This window comes from Festucalex cinctus, chromosome 17 (assembly GCF_051991245.1).
Source record: "Festucalex cinctus isolate MCC-2025b chromosome 17, RoL_Fcin_1.0, whole genome shotgun sequence".
NCBI classification, from domain to species: domain Eukaryota; kingdom Metazoa; phylum Chordata; class Actinopteri; order Syngnathiformes; family Syngnathidae; genus Festucalex; species Festucalex cinctus.
Window position 1 is genome coordinate 19,887,749 of NC_135427.1, and position 22,753 is coordinate 19,910,501.

Consider the following 22,753-nt stretch of genomic DNA (forward strand, 5'->3'; position numbering starts at 1 on the left):
CTTTTCCAATAAAATATTGTGTTATTAAAAAGCAGAATCACAGTGCATCGGAATAACTGATTTATCTGACATATTGGGAACACTGACAGCTCCAGTCCTTAATTTTTTGTTCTGCTTTTGATTGGTTTTGGACCTAACTAATCCTGGCATTGTCATCTTAGAATATGCCAATGTCAAATAAAATAATTCAGTCATGAGTAAAAACCTGATCATTCACGGTATTCGCACGTTCCGTTGCTGAACCTATCCGGACCCAACTGAAGCGAGCTCAACTCATAAGAGGTTTGTATGGTAAGCACATGCATGATGCATCACTGCACCGCTTCATCTGCCTCTCTTCTTAACCTGGTGTTCCCGCTGATGTAGAACAGGGTCAATGTAGACTCATCAAACCATGACATTGTGTGACCCAAACTCCATGTTCCCTTGCAAATTGAAGCAATTTTCTAAACAGTCTTCCTGATAAGTGGATGCCTGAAGGATACACAGCCGTTTGCTACTTAATAACTCGAGTTCTTTTCATGTTGTACATGTAGAAATTCACTTATTGAACTACTATATGTACGGATAAGGGGAGGAAAAAAACATATGTGTTGTGTACTGAAAGGTTTGGATCCCAAATGCAGACACAAATAAGATTTTCTCCATATATTCACATTGAGAGAAACTCAGAGACGCTGTACACAGGACAGTTGGACAATAATCCCACAAACCACACACAATTCTCATACTGCACCCACAGACAGTGAATTGGAAAGGACTAACGAACGACATCACATAAGGTCCAGACATCACCTAAAGGATGATTTAAGGTTGACATCACGAACATCACGTTTTGTAAACAGACACTTGTTACATCAGTACCTAAACAGACACATAACAGGGCATGAACTCTGGCATATGCGACCCAGGTCATGACAGTACAACCCCCCCCCCCCCCCCCCCCCCAAAAAAAAACGTCTCCTGACGTTCTATAATGTTAAAACACAAACCCTCACCTGATCCCGGGTAAGACAGTAACACACGTGGCCTAAATCATCATGACGTGACGTGATGGAAAAAAATAAATAAAAAAAAGCAGTTTCCCCACAATTATAATCAGATTTGTGAATAATGATGAAACTTAGCTATATTCCAATGCTAATTGCTGCAAAACGTAGAGATTTACTTTTTTTTTTTACTGATGAAAGAGTCTCCGGTTCGAGTCCAGGCTCGGACCTTCCTGGGTGGAGTTTGCATGTTCTCCCCGTGCCCGCGTGGGTCTTCTCCGGGTACTCCGGTCTCCTCCCACATTCCAAAGACATGCATGGCAGGTTAATTGGCCGCTCCGAATTGTCCCTAGGTGTGCGTGTGCGTGTGCGTGTGAGTGTGGATGGTTGTTCGTCTCTGTGTGCCCTGCGATTGGTTGGCAACCAGTCCAGGGTGTCCCCCGCCTACTGCCCAGAGCTAGCTGAGATAGGCGCCAGCAGCCCCCGCGACCCTTGTGAGGAATAAGCGGTCAAGAAAATGGATGGATGGATGGATGATGAAAGAGGATACTCTAATTGTTCTTTTGGTAGGTTCCATGTTTTTATAGCAATGGAACACAATATCCTGTGGGCCATGCAAAATCAGTCAAAATCCAGTAAAACAGCCGGGCGCGAAGGGGGTTGCTTCAGTGAAAATGGTTGGGAGTGAATGAGTTAATTATCATAGATAGTTCTCTGTGAATGTACACGACTGCTATTTTTTGAATATCTCTTTATCATATTTACTTCATATTATTTTGTTGTTCTATTTTTATTTTCACAAATTTCTTGGGACTTGCTAAACTAATATGGGTTCTCTGAAGGAACCGATAGGATCATATTATAGCCGTGCGCCGGCACCACAGCTCTGGTGGCGAGAATGTCTCGCTTCCATTCGTTCTCAATTATCAATGCCCAACCCGTCAATCCGCAAGTGGTGATTTGTATGATTTTTTTTTTTCTTCCAGTAGTAGTTTTTCTTAGTGTGAGATATTATAGCGTGAGAGCGGGACATAAGACAGAAATTAGTGAGACTCGCGCTCAAAGCGTGAGTGTTGACAGCTCTGCATTAGCATTGACTGATTTATTCATTAAATCTTCTGCTTCATGTTCCCGTTCCTTCCTCAATCTCCTGTAAACATAATTTACATTTACATAGTGCTCAGGTCTCCCTCTAAACTCGTGAGAAAATAGAATGCAACCCTTCAACCGTTCCCTCATTATTCAGAACCTCTAATCATCAGTGTAATCATGGAAATGGTGGATATATACATTTATTCTAATACAGATTTGAACCTATATTGAAATATAATTTAAAGTGGAGCTTTTGACAGCACTGCATGTACATTTTGTTTACTCTGTGGATGTCTCTTGAGCATAAAGTGGCCCATTTGATCAGGCGGCTTCCACTGTGTGCACTCTTGGATTTGCACCCTTGAACAGGAGAACGACAGAGGATTTGTCTAACGTAAGTACAATAGATGTCTGACTCAATTGCTTGATAAGCATTAAATCAAGCAGCTTTGTTTTGAGCGCTTTGAATATATCTGAATTGTCGACACTCACAAGCTATAAAAGCTGTGGAAGCACGTGCACCATGACAAGTATCTATTAAATTGATGGATTCAACCAAATGACAAAAAATTGGTAGTTTTTTTTTTTTTATCCCAAGATATCTCAACAACTCTTAAGTAGCAATTACATTAAGTCAAAGTTTCCTGTAGAAGACAATTGTGTTCCCTGCTTATCTAGAAATACCACATAGGCAAAATGTTTCACGCGTCCCATGAGGAGTTTTTAACAACAGTTTTTATTTTGTGTGCTTAAAAGTCCAGCATGTTCTGCTGGGCCATTGTGTCCGAGCTCATTAAGCTAAGTTAGTCTTACGCTTTTACTTTACGCATGTGAATTGGTTTCCTTTATATATATGGCATCAGCTGTTTTTTAACGCGGTTGTTCTGCAGCATCGTGAACTCACCTCCTGATGTTAAAATATTTAAAGCGGAAAGTCAAATAGCTCTGACATTACATACAATTAAGAATTGTAATCAACTTTTTGGAAAAATCACTCAAATCTCAGCCTACCACAGCCTTCGGTAGTAACTCTAACTCTGTAACAGTAACTCTGAGTATGTTAACATACAGGCAATAACGCTTTTAAAACCCGATAATTGCCAATATAGTTTTTTTTTTTAACAACCCTAATAAGACCCATTTCGTAACTGGAATTCTTGTTCATATAAGAATATTCATAATACCTCGATTGAACGGGGTATTAGTTTGCCTTGTGCACATGCGCTATTCTTCTTCTTCTCCTTTTTAACATTATATTCACAAGGAATCTTGGTCTTTGTAGTACAGGATCCCCACTGGTTAAACGAGCCTCACTTGAATACAATGATTTGTCACGTTAGAACGTTGAAAATGTCACAGTGTCTATCTACACACACATATATTAGCGCATGTAAGTCAGTGCTTCTGACGTGCAACCCACCAGAAATACTCAAGCAGAGGTAAACAAACATGATGACACAGCAGTGAACCACACTTTTGGAGTGAGGAAGAAACCGACTACTTTATTTAACGTGGTGAGTGATATTAATACAATGACTTCTGTTGAACGTAGAAGGTTAAAGCGATTACCAATTGAGCACTAAGACCATGTATACGGGAGTAACGACGGTATGTCCATTCAAGCATGTAAATAGGTTGTCCCAAATGATCCAGAAACCAGAATCTTGACTTTAGCCAAATATTGACTACATGTAAACGTAATGTCTGTAACGCTTTCACTCTATCTATCCCTTGGAAACATTTGCACCATAGAATGACGCAGCCGCGGAAACCAGGAACGTATCCAGGAACAGTCTAACGTAGCCTATTTAGGTAGCTTAACCTCGGTTTTTTTTTTTACATTTTACTGAGGTGAACTTAAGAATGGTAAACAGGCAGATGCACAATACATTTTTGTTACAAGACCAATTGTTTTACTGTATTGTCTTCTATCACATTCTGAAACATGAATGTTTGGTTCATTGGAGAGACGAAATTGGTCATAGGTGTGAATGTAATTATTAATGGTTGGTTGTCTCCATTCATTTTGACTGGCTGAATGCTGACAGGCTTCAGCAGTGACAGTGAATATGTAAAAAAAAAAAATATATACATATATACACATATATATATATATATATATATATATATATATATATATATATATATATATATATATATATACACACATATATATATATATACATACACACACATATACATATATATATATACATGCACACATATATATATATATATATATATATATATATATATATATATATATATATCCATCCATCCATCCATCCATCCATCCATTTTCTTGACCGCTTATTCCTCACAAGGGTCGCGGGGGCTGCTGGCGCCTATCTCAGCTGGCTCTGGGCAGTAGGCAGGGGACACCCTGGACTGGTTGCCAACCAATCGCAGGGCTATATATATATATATATATATATATATATATATATATATATATATATATATATATATATATATATATATATATATATATATCACACACACATACATATACACACACCCCCACACACACCCCTACACACACACACATATATACACACACACACACACCCCTACATACATACATATACATATATATATACATATATATATATATATATATATATATATATATATATATATATATATATATATATATATATATATATATTAGGGGTGTTAAAAAAAATCGATTCGGCGATATATCGCGATACTACATCGCGCGATTCTCGAATCGATTCAATAAAAAAAAATCGATTTTTTTTTTTTTTAATTTTATTTATTATTTTTTTTAAGAGCTCAGAATTGTTCATTCGGTAGTCTTACCGATTCAACGTCTTATCATCATTGCCTTTTTTGTGTGTGTGTGTGTGAATCGATTTTTAAACTTCCATTTTTAATGGAAAAATATTCAACAAAACGTCTGACTTCGGGTTAGGATTCACACCTTGATCATGGAAGAATGTTATATGAACGGAACATTAAGCCTTAATATTTTATTTTAATGCTGTTCAAACATGAAACAGATTACAACCTCTATAAGACTGAAATTTCAGATAAATAAATAATACATTTTCATATAAATCTTACACTCTACAAGCTTACTGATTAGTATTTTCTAAATTTGAATGGAAAAAAATCGCAACAATCGACTTATCAATTCGTATCGGGATTAATCGGTATCGAATCGAATCGTGACCTGTGAATCGTGATACGAATCGAATCGTCAGGTACTAGGCAATTCACACCCCTAACATATATATATGTATTAATTAAAAGAATAGATCGATATGGACAAGAATTTAAAAATGCATGTGCAGTTGATAAAGGTTTCATGATGCTGCCATTTGACCTTGCAACTCATTATTTCAACTGAGAAAAAATTAGTGCTGTCAAACGATTAAAATTTTTAATCTGATTAATCACACTTTTTAGTTTTGATTAATCTCGATTAATCAGCTAATTTACCTGCGTAATATAAAATAAATACAAATTACCGTAATATTTTGACAACTTGGGTGCAATTCAGCAATTATATTGCAAAGAACATGCTGAATGCTTACGTAAACTTGGTAATAGCATCATATCAACTGGGTACAATTCAGCAATTATTAATTAATTAAATGCAAACTACTTTTGTATTATCTAAAGTCCCCGTCGGGGTGTTTTTTAAAGCAAAATTTAATACCGAGCACACCAACTGGAGTCACCCTGCTCATCTTGGAACAACAGGCGTAGGAAATGCCATACATTGACCTCATCACTGACCTGCGCAGCCTTCAATGTAACCATCCGCGGTTACGTTCAAGGCTCAACTGCGGTCCAAAAAAATAGTGCGATTAATATGTGTTAATATCTGATTAATGCGACTTTTTTCCTGTGATTAATTAATCTATTAACGCTTTAACTTTGACAGCCCTAGAAAAAATATTTAGAAATCTGATCAAACCGGAGAGGTCAACCAGTGACCTGCAACATATTGGGTTTCAGCTTAGTAGGGCCCCTGTTTATGCTTAAAAGATTACGAGTTACCAAGCTATTCCCAAGTGACAATAGCAGGATTGATCGAGGTCAAGTCATGAAAGAGTGGTTCAGGAAGACATTAATTTCGCACAATGATTTGCCATCAGTCAAGACATTATCCCAAGTTGTAATTCTTTACAATGTTCTGAAGATGAAGTCGATTGACACACACATTTTTAGTAAAACATGTCAAAGATTAATGCAACTCTTTGTGCGATAAATGTTATGACATCATATAAACTTAAATGAATCAAAACTAAAGGTGGATTAAATATAAAATGTACTGTGATCTTATTTGGCCAATCAGTAGTTTTGCTATGAGCTACTGAGAATGTAAACCATAAAATAACCGCATGACAAATGTATTTATGAAATATATGGATGTGTATTACACATATTCAAGTATGTAATCACAAGCAAAGTGGATATCATTTTGATTAAGATTTGACTAAGAGCTACTCTCCGAACATTATTGTCATTATCACCCAACTACCGGTAATCATGGCCATCATTCAAAAATCAAGATAATTGCATTCAAACCAGAGTAAGCAATTACAATCTATGATTCCCTAGAATACTTTAATACCAATTTATTGAAAAGATTTGATACAAGTTTAAACACGTTCCTAAGTCCCCACACATTCTATCTAACTTGTATTAGAAGGAGTACTTCACTGTCGCAGTGGAAATTTACTAGCAGGTTTCCCTCAAAAATGAAGAGTTATGAAATACATTATCTATGGAGGAACTCATTTGGCTATTTGATTAATAACCTCAATCTATCAATCACCATTAAAGTTCGTCTCGATAGCTGATTGGTGGAACGCACAGATTAATACATCAAATGCTGGCAACAGACATATTTAAATATGTTTTTAATACTGCAGATGTAGCACCACTGAGTCATTTATTAGTCAGAATAAAAGTTTTGGAATTAAAGTACAAGGTACAATTCATCTAATTCCTTTTTTATGATTAGATGGCTCAGTAGTTCAGATGTGTCTTAACAGTGTAAATAGAGAAAAAAAATGAAAATGGATTGCATCAGATTGGAATCAGAATACATCTAAATTAAGTCTGAAAAAGTGTGCATGTATGCATGTGGGTTGTCTCAAATGTAAATGGATAAACATAGAAATACCAAACTAAAGTGCAAAACATAACACACAACTCCCACACACTCCGTATGTACCTTTGATCCCGGAAGAGCCCCATTTATGTTACGACTAGGGGTGTCAGGCGATCAACATTTTTAACCGTAATTAATTGCATGACTTCAATAGTTAACTCATGATTAATCACAAATTTTAAATGTGATCTAAATGTACAATAAAATGTACAATACAAGGTTTTCATAAAAAAAAAAAAAAAGTGTGATATTGGTTTGTGTTGAGGTCATTTTCTGCCACTAGATGGCATAATTGCATTTGTAGGACAGTGACAGCTCAGCGCATTTTTTTCATATTTTTCATGAAGTAACTTGTGAAATACTGCACATTTTTAAAAACTGTAAAATATAACGACCACAGTCTCCACAAATATATGCATTATTTTAAACTTTATTACAGCTAAATTTTGACGTGGACATTTCTGCTGCATTGCGACTGGAATCCGCCAGTACAGACTTTCCAAGTAAGGGGCGGTCATTAAAAAAAAAATTGTGGCGTTAAAGGAACTTTAACTCAAAAGTAATGCACTAATTTTGACACCCTTAGTTACGACCCTTCTTCATTATTGCAATAAAGATGGATGGACTATTATAGAAGTGACAGTTGGATGTGAGTAAAGGTGGGATGGTCAAGGGGTTTTGAATTAAATATACACGGGGGCCATTATGACAGGGCAGTAGTTATTTATATAGCTGCATTTAGTGCCACTCACATTAGAATAATAATAAAAATATACAATCATATTGTACATGGCAAGTATACAGTATATCTTGCCCAAATTAGGAGAGATTTTCAAACACAAAATATAAGGGCCCAAAACAGCGTATATAAAGGCATTAAAGAAATCAGAGTGTCAACGTTGGCCAGTAAATAATTAATTAGTACACCCCAACAAATTTGTTTAAAAAAAAATATGCACACACAAAAATGTATTATTTTTCTTACAATTGAATTTAATGCCGCAAAAATGAAAGCGCTGAATAACAAAATGTTCTTGTGATTACTAAGAAATGAATGTAAAACTTTTATTTCAAAGGGACTGTCCTCATTTATGTTGCCGGTGGCATATTCTCAACTCAAATACGCTGAGTTTTGCAGTTGCAATTTTGGATAAGAAAGAGGACAGGCAGCTGGTGCAAATGTGTGCAAATGACAGTGTTTTCATTTTTGCAGCTCCAGGGATAAACAGGGATGGTAATGACATCTACACTAAAGTTTTCAAAAACTCGTCCAACGAACATGTGATTACCTTCAGCGATAATATTTCATGATCGAAGGGGTAAATGGGTAAAACCGTGATTTATTATAACGAGTGGAGACAACTCTTCATCACCATTTACTTGGTTGTCTTAATTTCACACTTAATGAGTAGGCAAGCCCTCCAGTGATATCAAACTCGATGAGTGGGCATCCCTTGCAATGGTCTAACTATTCGCATACACGCAATTAAAATGTCATTTTCCCCCTTTTAAGCACCCATTTAAATGACCACTTTACAATTGCATTAAAGCATGAATAAAATGCTAAAGAGTTAACCAAAAGAATAAATATAAGCTGTTATATGGTGTTTGCTGAGGAGTCCTTGTAATTGTGATGGTTCGGATTTTTATATATTCCAAATAGGTTAACTGCAATCTTGGTATAGGTATTCAAAACTGTTATATTCAGACACAGAGGTTTAATAAAAAAATACACAAAAAGACATGAAATAATCAGTCCTGCTTCAACTGTGCGACCAACAGAACAGAAACTCACCCCTGCTGCAAATCCTAAACTTCCATCCAAGATGTGCTTCTGTACAAGGCAGAAAAGAAGGATTTAGTTGCAGTTCAGTCCGCATGGTAATAAAAATTGTTATGCTCACTGTATAAATTAAATATATTGCTGGTATCGTGCACAACCCTCACATATCAAACAATCACAGAAAAACGGTTGTTGAGCCATTTAACACTGCATCATCAAAAAGCGCAAGCCTTTGATTGATTAGTAACTATATCAGACCCACATGGGGAATAATGACCAATACTACTGATTTGTGAGAAAAATATGAAAAATTACAACAACAGAAAAATGTACAAAATTTGGTTGGACTTTGGACAGTTCACCCGACAGTGACGAATGTAAAATATACATGATAAACATTTAAAATAGCCTTGTCTAAAAGTTGTGTCATGTAATAGAACGTTCTTGTGGTCACTTTATTACCAGGGAATAAGAATAAGTTACATCTATTCATTTTCTATACTTAGGAACTACACCATAATAGTCACATGATACACCTGACCTTTAGGGCTCCTGGGCACTAACCTAAACAACATTATTATTATTATTATTATTATTATTATTATTATTATTATTATTATTAGTGTTATTATTTATATTATCCATCCATCCCTTCTCTTGATCGCTTATTCCTCATAAGGGTCGCGGGGGGTGCCGGCGCCTATCTCAGCTGGCTCTGGGCAGTAGGCGGGGGACACCCTGGATTGGTTGCCAGCCAATCACAGGGCACACAGAGACGAACAACCAACCACACCCACAAGCACACCTAGGGACAATTCGGAGCGCCCGATTAACCTGCCATGCATGTCTTTGGAATGTGGGAGGAGACCGGAGTACCCGGAGAAGACCCACGCAGGCACGGGGAGAACATGCAAACTCCACCCAGGAAGGCTGGAGCCTGGACTCGAACCCGAGTCCTCAGAACTGGGAGGTGGACGTGCTAACCAGTCAGCCACCGTGTGCCAAATAATGTTATGAAGAGAAATTGTGTTTAGTCCTAAAAAAAATTTTTTTTAAATGGACAAAAATGTTATAAAATGTGTTTTTGCATATCTAAAAAAAAATGCTGCAGGATATAAACCAATTTATTTGTAATAGTGGTACCTATTTTACTGCAGCCTTTTACCAGCTGAAAAACATATCCAGACTGAAGGACTGCATGCTTCAAGCAGACCAAGAGAAGCTTATCCATGCTTTTATCTCCAGCAGACTCGATTACTGTAACGGTCTTCTGACTGGACTCTCTCAAAAGAACATGAGACAATGGCAGCTCATTCAGAACGCTGCAGCTCGAGTTCTGACCAAAACAAAGAGATCAGAACATATTACTCCAGTACTTAAGGATTTACACTGGCTCCCAGTCAGCTGTAGAATCTATTTTAAAGTTCTGCTACTCATCTATAAATCACTAAATGGTTTGGGTCCTGAATATATCCAAGAAATGCTGATTGAGTACAAACCCAGCAGGGCTCTGAGATCTACAGACTTGGGCCAACTAGTGGAACCCAGAGTTCGAAGCAAACATGGTGAAGCTGCATTTAGCCACTATGCTGCACACAGATGGAATAGGCTGCCAACAGAAGTGAAGTCAGCCCCGAGTGTAAATGCTTTTAAATCCAGGTTAAAAACTTTGCTTTTTTCTTATACCTTTGATTAGGGACTTTTAAACAGCTTTAATTAAGTGTTTTTTTTTACTATTTTAAACTTCCTTATGTTAAATGTTTTAAAGTTTGTTGAATAATGTTTTAAGATTGTTATTGTATGTTCTTTTTAGGGCGGCACGGTGGCTGACTGGTTAGCACGTCTGCCTCCCAGTTCTAAGGACTCCGGTTCGAGTCCAGGCTCCAGCCTTCCTGGGTGGAGTTTGCATGTTCTACCCGTGCCCGCGTGGGTCTTCTCCGGGTACTCCGGTCTCCTCCCACATTCCAAAGACATGCATGCCAGGTTAATTGGGTGCTCCAAATTGTCCCTAGATGTGCTTGTGAGTGTGAATGGTTGTTCGTCTCTGTGTGCCCTGCGATTGGCTGGCAACCAGTCCAGGGTGTCCCCCGCCTACTGCCCAGAGCCAGCTGAGATAGGCCCCAGCACCCCCCGCGACCCTTGTGAGGAATAAGCGGTCAAGAAAATGGATGGATGTATGTTCTTTTTAGTAAATTTTGTAACCTATTTTCATTTATTTTTCTTCCTCTGAATGTTAACTACTGTTTCTTGATGCTTATGTGTTGTCTTTCACATTGAGTTGCCTTGTGTATGAAATGTGCTATACAAATAAACTTGCCTTGCCTATTTTCTTCGACACTCTACCTTCTTATTTACCAGACTTTTTTTTTTTTTTTTTTAACTGTGTCCAATGCCAATTTTAGTATTTGCCGCGGGCCACTGAAAAATGGACGGTGGGCCGAAAATGGTACTCGGGCCGTAGTTTGGATACCATGATGTAGGGTAAAAATACTTGCATGTGGTTAAAAAACAAAAAACAAAAATAAAATAAAAATTACATTTAAAAAAAAAAAAAAAAAAAAAGAAGAAGAATTTTCCTCTCCCGATTGTCTCAGAATACATTTAAAACTTCATGGTCAACACCAGGCTTTGGTCTGACTCTATAAAATTGTAATGTAAAAGCTTGAACAGTACTGCTGCCAGATACAATTAGAGGAGCAACTTGTTATGTTGATTGTTTGAATAACATGCCTCCCAAGTCATTCACCACATTAACAATGACAAGAAAAAGCATTTGCCATTGCAGGACTGTGCCCAGATACGCGAATGGTAAGGTTGGTGCATTATCTATTTTGTTTTTAACAACTATTTTTTCATCTTATAGTTTTTTGGTAGTCTGGATGACATGTAGCACCATACTGCCCCTCATAGGTCAGTCTTGATACTACCATCACAGATATACACAGACACTTGACGGTTAATGCATGCAGTGCGCCAATGTAGCAGCAACGTCGTCACAGGGCGGCCATCTTGGGACAGGCTGCTCGATTACGCATAACATTAGTCAATGGAGCATGGACATAATCATAGACACTGTCATATGGTGTTCCACAAGGATCTGTTTTGGGGCCCATTCTGTTCTCATTATATTTACTGCCCTTGGGGTCCATCCTTAGAAAACATGGAATCTCTTTTCACTGCTATGCGGATGACAGTCAGATCTATGTCCCGCTTAGTAAAAAGGACGCTTTCTTATTGAGGCCTCTTTTGTCCTGTCTGGAAGAAATCAAAGCCTGGATGGCTTTAAATTCCTTGAACTTCAATGAGAAGAAAACAGAAGTTATGGTCTTTGGTCCCAGCGGCTCTTCTCATCCTGCCGACTTGGAACGACCTTCCACTAAATATTAGGCAATCCCCCTATTTATCCTCTTTTAAAACACGTCTTAAAACACATCTATATTCTTTGGCTTTTGGCGCACCATGAGACTTGTTCTTGGTGTTTTGTGGTGTGTATGAGTTTGATGTTTAGTCTACTTATTTATCTCTTTATTCACTACTTATTTATTTACTGATGTAAAATGTATTTACTTGTAAAAAACAAACAAACAAACAAACAAAACTATTCGCACTTCAGAATGTTTGCTTTGTTCTTGTTTACTGCAAAACTGATGCTTATGTTTATGTACAGCACTTTGTATACAGCAATGCCTGTTCTTAAAGCGCTTTATAAATAAAGTTGAGTTGAGTTAGTAAGATTTGTAAAAGCTAATCAATTTGTAAATCCATCAAGAATTCAGTGTGTTATATTTAAGTGGTAACCACCGACGACAGCACAGCGCACCAGAGCAGTCTCCCATCCTAAAATGGCCGACCAGTGACGATGCTGCCATTGTGTTAGTTATCTCAAGTAGACCAACTGCTATAAGTGTAGTATGCAAACACTTGCCAATTTTTACCTCAAACGTGTGGCGTCTCTCACATTCTAAAAATCAGTTAAGATGTTCTAAATTGGTATGCGTGCAACCTGTTTAACAGAAATAGAAGATGTGCATATCAAATTTGAAGAAACAGGTTATACTGTACAAACCTGTCGACCGGAAAAAACGAATACCATAGCGGCCCCAGCAGCAGTTAAACCCCAGGTAAACAGAGTCCCCAGCAGCGCCTGGGCCACAGGGGAGTAGCCTTCTATCATAGTGCCGCACCTGGACATACATCAAAATACAGCACACAACACACTCAGATCAATTAAAGGAAAAACTGATCATCTATGCTTATATTATACATGAGGCATGACAGGAAATGATCACAAACGTCAGCACTGTCACTCATACCTACAGAAAAAAAAAAAAAAAAAAAAAAAAGACGTGAGGCAGTTTGACAAAAGGCTTGTAAATCAACATAACGTTAGAGCTTCGGGTTACTAGTCTGTTTCTGCGCACAGCACAACTAAAAGCAGTTGAAGCATGTTTGCTCTAGATTTCAATATCCTCTGTGCTTTTTTTTTTTTTTTTTTAAACTTGCACTTGCATGGTCAAACCAGTTTGAATGAGATAATCACTTCTCACTCAGAAGATATTGGAGTCGACAATATCCGAACGATTAAAGAGGATACTCCACAGACATTTTAATGGAATTTATTTTAATAGGCTATAAATTGTGCTCATCTAGTGCTGATTACAACAATGAATCACACAGTGAACTGAGCATCAACTGAATTAACGGTAACATCAAAACTAGTTTGACATTTTATTTTATTTAGGTTGTATCAATTGAACTCATTTATATTTTTGACAAATGAGTTAATTCACCCACAAATCAAAGTAAATCTCATATTAGTGTGCTATACCTGAATGTTAGTTGGTATATTAAGGCAAAAAGACCGTTGGTGAAATCAGTCTCATTATGTATTAGGACCTTGAACAGGCAGCTTCTATTTAAAAAAACAAACAAAAAACATCTGCCTTTATCCAGCTGCTCCAGGTATGTGACTATTTGTTTTAGAATCAAGATATAGCTGAAAACAACAAACATTTGAAACATTTCATTCATGTCTTACTCTTGCAAGTTTAACACGTTTTATTCACTGTGTGCTTTATTACTGCAGTCTTTCGCAAAATGCACACGTATAAAACAATGCTTGTTTCATAAGTAACGCATTCATTGCAGGTAAATGTAAATTAAACATCGATTCTGGCTAATAAGTAAATGTATATGCATCATTTCTGTATAATAGTACAAACGGTCAGAGCTCCGCTTCCTCAAACTACTGACAATAAACACTTATTCCAAAACGTATGCTGTAGCTATAGCTATAAAAGTACATTAGGGCTATTTTTGTCTTAAAAAGTCGCATAACTCACCTTCTAGCTCACGATTTGTAATCCCCTGTATTTACTTCCTACTTCCCGGTACACGTGTCTGTGACACTGTAGCCCCGCCCTCTAATGCATTTGATTCGCTAAAGGCATGTGACGTTAAACCTAAATCACGCCCAACTTTTAAAGGAACACGACACTTCTAAAATAGACATAATAATTAATAATAATAATAATAATAATAATAATAATAATATTAATAATAATAATAATAATAATTATAATAATGATAAAAACAATAATAATAATAATAATAATAAGAAGAAGAAGAAGAAGAAGAAGAAGAAGAAGAAGAATCACTTTAATTAATTATGTAATTTGTCCAAGTGTTGCCATTTTAATGAATAAAAAATAAATCTGAAATGCTCAAAAACATATTTTAATTATTAGTAAATGTACCTTCCTTCCTACCTACCTACCTACCTACCTACCTACATACCTGCCTACCTACCCACTACCTAGACCTACCTTAACTTCTGTGAAATTAATGTATATCTACTTTATGTAAAATGTGCCTCATTATTAAAATTATTTATGAGCATTAAGAAAAAGAGATTTATTTATTTTATTTTATTGTTTTTAAGATTTGGAAACTGCCCAGAAACTCAGGGGACACAAAAATTGGTCTGATCAGCATTACATGGTGAACAAGACAGCATATGTGAAAGTTTAGCTCAGCAAGGATCTAAGCAATTGATTTGCAACAACAAAAGTACATCAGTGATGTAAAAAAGTAAAAAAAATATATGTTGGCAAATAACTGGAAGTCATTGCTACGTACAGTATGGCTAAAGTGGCAATATGTCAACATCAATGTTAAAAGACAGCTGAGTGAAGAGACTCACCTGACTGACATATCATCTCACTGAACGTTACTACGCATCAATCAAAATACGCAATTTATTGTTTTTTAATTTTACTATGTAGGATCCTCAATTTACAGCAAATTCAGTACTTGTGGTTGTAAAATAACGATGACTATAAAAAGCACTCATACGCCATAAATATATAACAACACATTGTAAAATCAGTAAATGAGTTTGCAGTGTTGTGTATTCTTAAGCTAATTCGCTATTTCCGTGTGCGCTACTCATAACCCTGGCACGTTTTATGTAAGTAATGTCATAAACAAAGAAGCCCCAATACCTCTTTTTACACATGTGACAATTCACAATGTCAAAAAATTCAATGCATAATATAGACTATCTACGTTAAGATCAGTAAATACCCAAAATATAAACATTGGAGATTCCAGGTGTTCCGATGGCCTCCTCAAACTTCAAGTTATGCAGAAAGCAGGGAACATGAAGTTTATGTTTTTGTTTTTTAATGTCATCAGCAAATTGTCTTGCTGAGCACATGTTCTTCTCGAATAAACAAATCGGGGATTAAATTGGGGTTTTAGAAGCTGCGCCAGTATTTTCTTTTTCATTGTTTGATGATTTTCGTTGGCTGTGATGGAAATCCCCGAACAAAAGCAGGATCTATTGACCATTTAGTCTTCAGTTTGATGACCTCTAACTTGTCCCCCGAGTTTGCAAAATATACAGTTTACAGAATTAGATTTGTTACAGATGTTAGGCAATATTTTCATACCCTGGAGTGAAGTGCAGTGCAAATATGCGCAGGGGCAGGCTAGACTATGGTAAGGTATTTTTACAGACACGTGTAGCTTAGTGCAGTTTAAAATTTTGCATAGCTGACTAGATTTACCACCAGTTAGAAGTGGTGCCTTTCATTATCTTTTATTTTATTTATTTTTTTTAGGTCCATGCAAGAGGTTGAAACGCGCACAATTTTATAAGGAACTGCAAACAAACCTCCACGGGCTGATAATCACGTATCATTTGTGATAGTTTGAGTATGTGGCTTAAAAAATATATAAATAAAGATGATGACAATAATACTATTAATGTGCAATAATTTTGAGGGTCCGATGCATGCTGTTGTCATATTCATAAATGAAAAACAATGACATTTACCACACATGTTTGTAAAGCTCAGTATCTATCTGCTTGTGCCTCAATCCAATTCACCAAAATTGCATTACACTACCTGCGCCGATATTTAGACGTGCTTCCAGCAGGCAACAAGTTTAGTTAGCTTTCAACCACATTTGTTTGAGCAGATCACATTTAGCATAAATCCTTCAACTTCTTTAGTGTTTCATACTGTAGTCAGACTATTAGCATGCTTCAATAGCGGTATTGAGGCCTGCATTTGAATCGGTGCAGTGAGGTTGAACTGTTGGTGAGGCGCTGACAGGATTGGAGTCTAATTTAAAAAATTACGTGCCAAACAGTGATGTATTTGCCATTTAATTAGCAGCCAGACTCAGTTTGAAAAGAGCAGACTATTTTCTGACCTGATCTTTGAGGCAGAGCTTTCAGCTCTGGTGTTGTTGTTGTTAATTATATCCTGCTTTGAATGGTCGTCCTGTTTTAAGATTTTTTTTTTTTTAAATGTTGCATATAATAAGTTCCATGTTAGAGAATTTGATTGACTCATCGTGAGCTCCCCTGATGACACATTCAAATCTGACTAAATCAAGCTAAAGAAGAAATATTATTTTAAAAATTCCACCATCACATATTAAAGAACATTATCAAAATATTGCAAATAAATAAATAAATACAAATGATTTTATTTTGAATAACATAACACTATGTTAACTGTATGTGATTTTTGCACATGAAACCAAACAATGAGTGACACCAAAGATGAAGTCGAGTTCGAGTTTAGGGAGGAGGATGTTGATGAATTCCAGCAGGAGTCCTTTGAGAGGGTGGGATTGGGCGTGTCGGAGGCTTAATCAAGCAACCACGCTTTTATCCGCCTGTCTTCTTCCACACAGAGCCCAGCGAAGCGCGACATCGCTGCGACTTTGTGCCAGATCGCACAGTGACGCAGTTTCCCCGCAAAGATGCGTGGCAACGTCACTGTCAGCATCAGCCGTGACGTACAAAACATTTGTCAGGCAACAACAACAACAGTTCCAATACAAAAAGGTTGCAGAAAAGTGAGTCTGGGGCGTTAATGTTCCCAAAATTCCCTTTCACAATACCACTTCGATCGACCCCTCATTCAGTGGAATGGGAAAAAATGTGTATTATTTATTTATTTTATTCATATTATTTAATTACGCTCCCTATTTATTCCGGATGTTCAACACCATTTTTCCTCAGACCAATACCAGTACGAGTACTCTTGAGTAGTCAACGATACTAAAGTATCAAGTACTTTTGATGCATAAAATTTCCCAAAAATATAATGACAGATAATTTTAAAGAAAGACCAATATATACAATTATAGTATTTTATTCCTCCAAATTGCCTGAAATTTATTTTCTATTGTTCTAATTTCTAGTTCCTGATCGTAATATGGCAACAAGAGGGCGGCTCGTCGCCATACCGATAAGGGTTACCTGGTATCGATACTCACTCATCTCTAATTTTCACGTATATGGTTGCTGTTGGTAAAATGTAGAACTAAGCGGTTCTCATTTATAGATGAATTTCTACAACGGTCTCATAACTCAAATCAGTCTGTAATTCAGAATGCTTCATAAATCTCTAATCTAGGGGTGTCAAACCTGCAGCCCGCGGGCTGGATCATGCTCGCAAAAGGGTTTAATCCGGCCCGTGAAATGATCTTGTAAAGTAAAAAAATAAAATAAAATTAAAAAAAATAGTAATGTCAGACCAATTAATCAGCCGGTCAAAATCAAAACATATAAATTTGTAATTTCACAAATCCTCAGTTGAGCAATGTGATTTGTACACGGAATTGAGCTGGATGTCATTATCTAACACACAATGTCAATCTAATGTTACGGTTTGTTGAAAATAATATATATATTTTTTTGGAACAATATATTTACAATTAAGCCCCACTAATTAGTGAAAATCTTTGTATAACTGACGTCAATTATTTTTAAATTATATACCAAGATTTAAGGGGCGGCATGGCTCAGTGGTAGAGTGGTCGTCTCCCAACCCAGAGATTGTGGATTCGATCCCATGCCATTGTGACTACGCCGAAGTATCCTTGAGCAAGATACTGAACCCCCAGTTGCTCTTGATGTTGCGTCATCAGTAGGTGAATGAGTAGTGAAATGTAAAGCGCTCTGAGGGCCTTGTAAGGTGGAAAAGCGCTATATAAATGAAGTGCCATTTACCATGATTTTATTGGTCTGGCCCACTTGGTAATATATTTTCCTCCATGTGTGGTCCCTGAGCTAATATGAGTTTGACACCCCTGCTTTAATCTAACACAGTAAAGTAATTCCAATAAATATTTGCTTGGAAAACACCAAGTGTTTGTGTAATAACTACCATTTCGTCAACCGTTCTTTGCAGTTGGGAGCCTGCATCAAAGCCTTCTGTATGCTCTAGCATAAAAAAAACAAAACAAAACGTATAAATACGTCTTTGGCACACTTAAAACATTTAAAATAGAACGTATTTATACGTTTTGGGGAGCAAATGAGTTAATTAGAAGAAATCCCAGCTAAATCTGAAAGTTTGTTTTTTCCACCAATTTCCATATAGAACCCCACATGATCATTATTTGATGAATAAACCATGATTTTTTCATCTGACTATGATTCTACTCCCAAAATCTCGCAAGCACAGGAAGAGAGGACAGAAGAGCCAAGAGAATATGGAATATTTAGCCTTTGATTAACAAAACAGACTTTAATCTCACTGTTTGCCGGTGTGTTCCTTTACTGCAGGCTGCTCTTAAAAGCAGGAGGAGATGAATGCCAGAATGACACCAAAGTGAAATATTGCCCATGAAATATGAAGCACCTCCACGGTGTTTTGCGGGATGATTAATAGGGGATGTAGAGGTGGGCCACATTGTGTGAAGTGTTGGCAGCAAAGCCACAGCCTAATCAGCTTCAACTACAAAAGCATTTTTTTCCTCAGTTAACTGCAACTTGTTGCCAGATTGGAAATATGTCTCCATAAATCTTGTGACGAACGAGCCCCGAGACGGTTTAGAGAAGTGTTAAGTGTCTTTGGAATCGCATCGCATTCTGGATAAACACTCACAGCATGGGAAATCATTGGCTGGCTAGGTTATTTTGTAGATTTTAGACGGGCGGACACACCGGAGGATTTCTGGGGGTATTCCAGCTATGCGTGTCCGAGTGGCAACAGGATGGAGGTCATCGCTCATCCGTGGTCTTTAATCTTAGCCAGCCTTTACTTCCCTCCGCTTGTGCCATCCTCGGTTTTATAACAACGTGAGAAAACAGCATCGCGTGTCAAATGTCACGACAACAAAAGTCCTGAGAAAACAGTGAATTCCTGTGTGGAGATTTACTTACGTGAGGTAGTGATGGCATCTGTTTGTCTGTGTGACCCCCGGTCTCAAGTATGAGCTTTAGGGGTGGAGTGCGTGGAGACATAATAGATAGGAGGGAGGGTATGTGTGAAGTAAACAGAAGCAAAGGGGGGGAAAAATGTTATGAAAATAAAAGTAAGGGACTGGGACCAGATGGGTTTACCTTGGAAACGAGCGTTACAGCAGAGAACCTGGTGGGGGTGGGAGAACTCAGGAGGGGCTTCTTTAGCCAAGCTGGACTTTATCACAGCCTCTGGAGACTGATGAACAAGGGGGTGGACAAGTTCCAGGCGCACACAAGCGCACAGCAGCGCTCGTCACACACCGTGGGGGGAAGATATATAAAAGGGCTCCTAGGGAGAACGCACGACCAGTAAAGCATCCGTCCTGTTCGTTTGAAGGGTGCTCATGCCAAGGCCCTTGGGTGCTGCAGACCAGCATAGGAGCATACTTTGACAGCTTTTAGAACATAAAAGCATTGAGCGGATGATTTGATCTAAACTGAGATAAACCGAGTTTTCGTTTCACGCAGAATGGAAGTTGATATAGACAACTGGACTTTTGTGGATGAACACTTTGACTTCAAAGAGCGTCTTGATGGTTTCACCGTCCTTATGGCGATTTTGTACCTTGTGGTGTGCGTTGTGGGACTCGCTGGGAACTCCCTTGTCATCATCGCCGTTCTCAAACTGGACAAACTGTCGTCAGCCACCACGGTGTATATCTTCAACCTGGCGCTCGCAGACGGGCTCTTCATGGTGGGTCTCCCGTTCATCGCCAGCCAGAACTTTCTGAATCGCTGGGTGTTTGGCGACGCGGTGTGTAAAGCGGTCATGGTGCTGGACGGCATCAACCAGTTCACCAGCGTCTTCTGCCTGACGGCGATGAGCGTCGACCGCTACATGGCGCTGGCCGAGCCGCTGAGGTTCGCCTCGTGGAGGACGCCGCGCTGCGCCAAGATCGTTTCGGCCTTCCTGTGGTTTTTCTCCATCCTCACCATCCTCCCCATGGCGCTTCACTTCTCCGCGGAGGGAGGTCTGTGCATACCGGATCTCGTTTCGGAAATTTGGTGGCTGGGCGTCTTGTCTTACACCTTCATTTTGGGTTTCGCACTGCCGTTCATCATCATGACCGCCTCGTACACGGCCTTGCTGCTCACCTTGAAGTCGCGACGGTTCCGGGCTACCGCGGCCGACCGCGAGAATCACCGACCGGAGCGGCAGGTCACCAAAATGGTCGTGGCCGTGGTGGTGGTTTTCGGTATGTGCTGGCTGCCGTTTTACACCGTCAACTTCTGCTCCATGTATCAAAACAACCTCACCTTCGCACGCATGTTCGCGTTCTTGGTCTTGCTGTCGTACTCGTGGAGCTGTGCCAACCCCATCCTCTACGCCTGCTTCTCGGACACCTTCAGGAGGCACTTCCAGACCCTCCTCTGTTCGGCCGCAAAGTCTTCTCCCAGCATGCAATGCAACACCGAGCGGTATGACCTAAATGTCACAGGAGTGCAGGATGTCACCATTCTAGCATAGAGAGGCGATATCAAATCTGATTTTCCGCCAAGAAGGAAGCCATTTGTTATTTTAATTGTTGGCAATCGATTTGGGGATCAGAGAGGTCGTCTCACACAGCAAATTAATCTGTAGGATGGAGATGTTATTAGTATGATTTTTATTTATGTACAGCACTTTGTTTCAGCTATCTTTTTTTTTCTTAAATAGCTCTATAAATAAAGTTGAGTCTTTCAAAGAGTAGTGAAAAAATACATTCCAATTTGACTTTGAGGAATTTACAACACTTTGTCTGTATAATCCCTCCTTGAGCTGTTGGACTCCGGCTCGTTGTATAATCTGCTTCATAAAAATTCTTCTCATAATTCCATCCACTTGGGGCAGCGCATTCTGCCGCATCTCCTGTTAAACTGCTTTTTTTGGTGACAGCTGGTGTGTAAACAGATAAACAGTTGCTCTAAGCTAAAGGAGCACAAGGACAAGAGTGGACGACTTCTGATGTCTTGGATTTGTCTCATTGTGACATTTTTTTTTTTTTTTAATGCTGGTTTATCTAACTGCACATTGTTTTTCATGATGATGTGAGAAAATTACGCTATACGTTTTCATTCAATTTTAAGTAAAAATGCTATACTGGATATATAGGCCATTCTTTATAATCATCTGTCATTGTTTTTAGGGGGGAATTTTTGTATCAAAAGTATTAGTGGTATCACTACTTTGTATCGGTATCATACTGGTATTGGTACTCTTTCCCAGAAGTTTTTATGAAACAGAAATAGAAAAAACTAAAACTTTAATGTGCAAGAAAAGCATGAAAAAGCATGTATGTCATTATATGAATAAAATTAAACGTGAGTGACAATCTGTATTATTTGAACAATAAAACTGATGTGAGAATGTTTGCTATTGACAGATCATATGTGACTTTTATTAAGATGTGAATAAATATGTGGGATTTATATTCACAGTGACTCATCAGATATTTGATATACTGTAGTTGATTTTTTTTTTCCCTTCCGTTTCCTGTAAATAAAGACTGTTTCTGAACACATGATACTTCAAGAGTAATTCTATTTGACGTAAATTCCGGTGAATAATAATATATGTATATATATATATATATATATATATATATATATATATATATATATATATATATATATATATATATATATATATTACATATAAAAATCCAAATTTACCTCACCATACAATACAGGGATTCATACAATAAAATAAAATACAAAATAAAAATAAATAAATGAATAAATAAATAAATAAATAAATAAATAAACGTAATATTTAAAACATTTAAAATAGAACGTATTTATACGTTTTGGGGAGCAAATGAGTTAATTAATTAGAAAAAATCCCAGCTAAATCTGAAAGTTTGTTTTTTCCACCAATTTCCATAAATGAGCAATAAATAAATAAACAAGCGGTACTTAGGTTATTAAAAAAAAAAAAAAAAAAAAAGCTGTACGTACATTCCAACATACACAATATTTCATGTTTA

General features: G+C 37.6%; 2 protein-coding genes across 4 annotated transcripts in view; one reads left to right on the forward strand and one right to left on the reverse strand.

The window, feature by feature from the left end:
* The window catches only part of slc39a11 (solute carrier family 39, member 11), a 74,188-nt gene extending 59,756 nt beyond the window's left edge, over nucleotides 1-14,432 (reverse strand). For 2 of the 3 annotated variants that reach the window (XM_077503367.1, XM_077503364.1), the window contains exons 1-3: nucleotides 14,356-14,432; nucleotides 13,080-13,197; nucleotides 9,026-9,064 (exon numbers count right to left, since the gene is read on the reverse strand). In XM_077503367.1, coding sequence (XP_077359493.1) covers nucleotides 9,026-9,064; nucleotides 13,080-13,187 — 147 coding nt within the window. In that variant the 5' untranslated portion in view covers nucleotides 13,188-13,197; nucleotides 14,356-14,432. Of the gene's footprint in view, nucleotides 1-9,025; nucleotides 9,065-13,079; nucleotides 13,198-13,841; nucleotides 13,973-14,355 lie in introns of those variants that run through there. The other variant, XM_077503365.1, reaches the window with a different exon arrangement.
* A 5,679-nt stretch (nucleotides 14,433-20,111) lies between these two features.
* On the forward strand, nucleotides 20,112-22,217 carry LOC144005015 (somatostatin receptor type 5). The gene has a single exon (XM_077502856.1). It carries the CDS (start codon nucleotides 20,257-20,259, stop codon nucleotides 21,253-21,255), a length of 999 nt encoding a protein of 332 aa, XP_077358982.1. The 5' UTR covers nucleotides 20,112-20,256; the 3' UTR covers nucleotides 21,256-22,217.
* The last annotated feature ends 536 nt before the right edge of the window (nucleotides 22,218-22,753 follow it).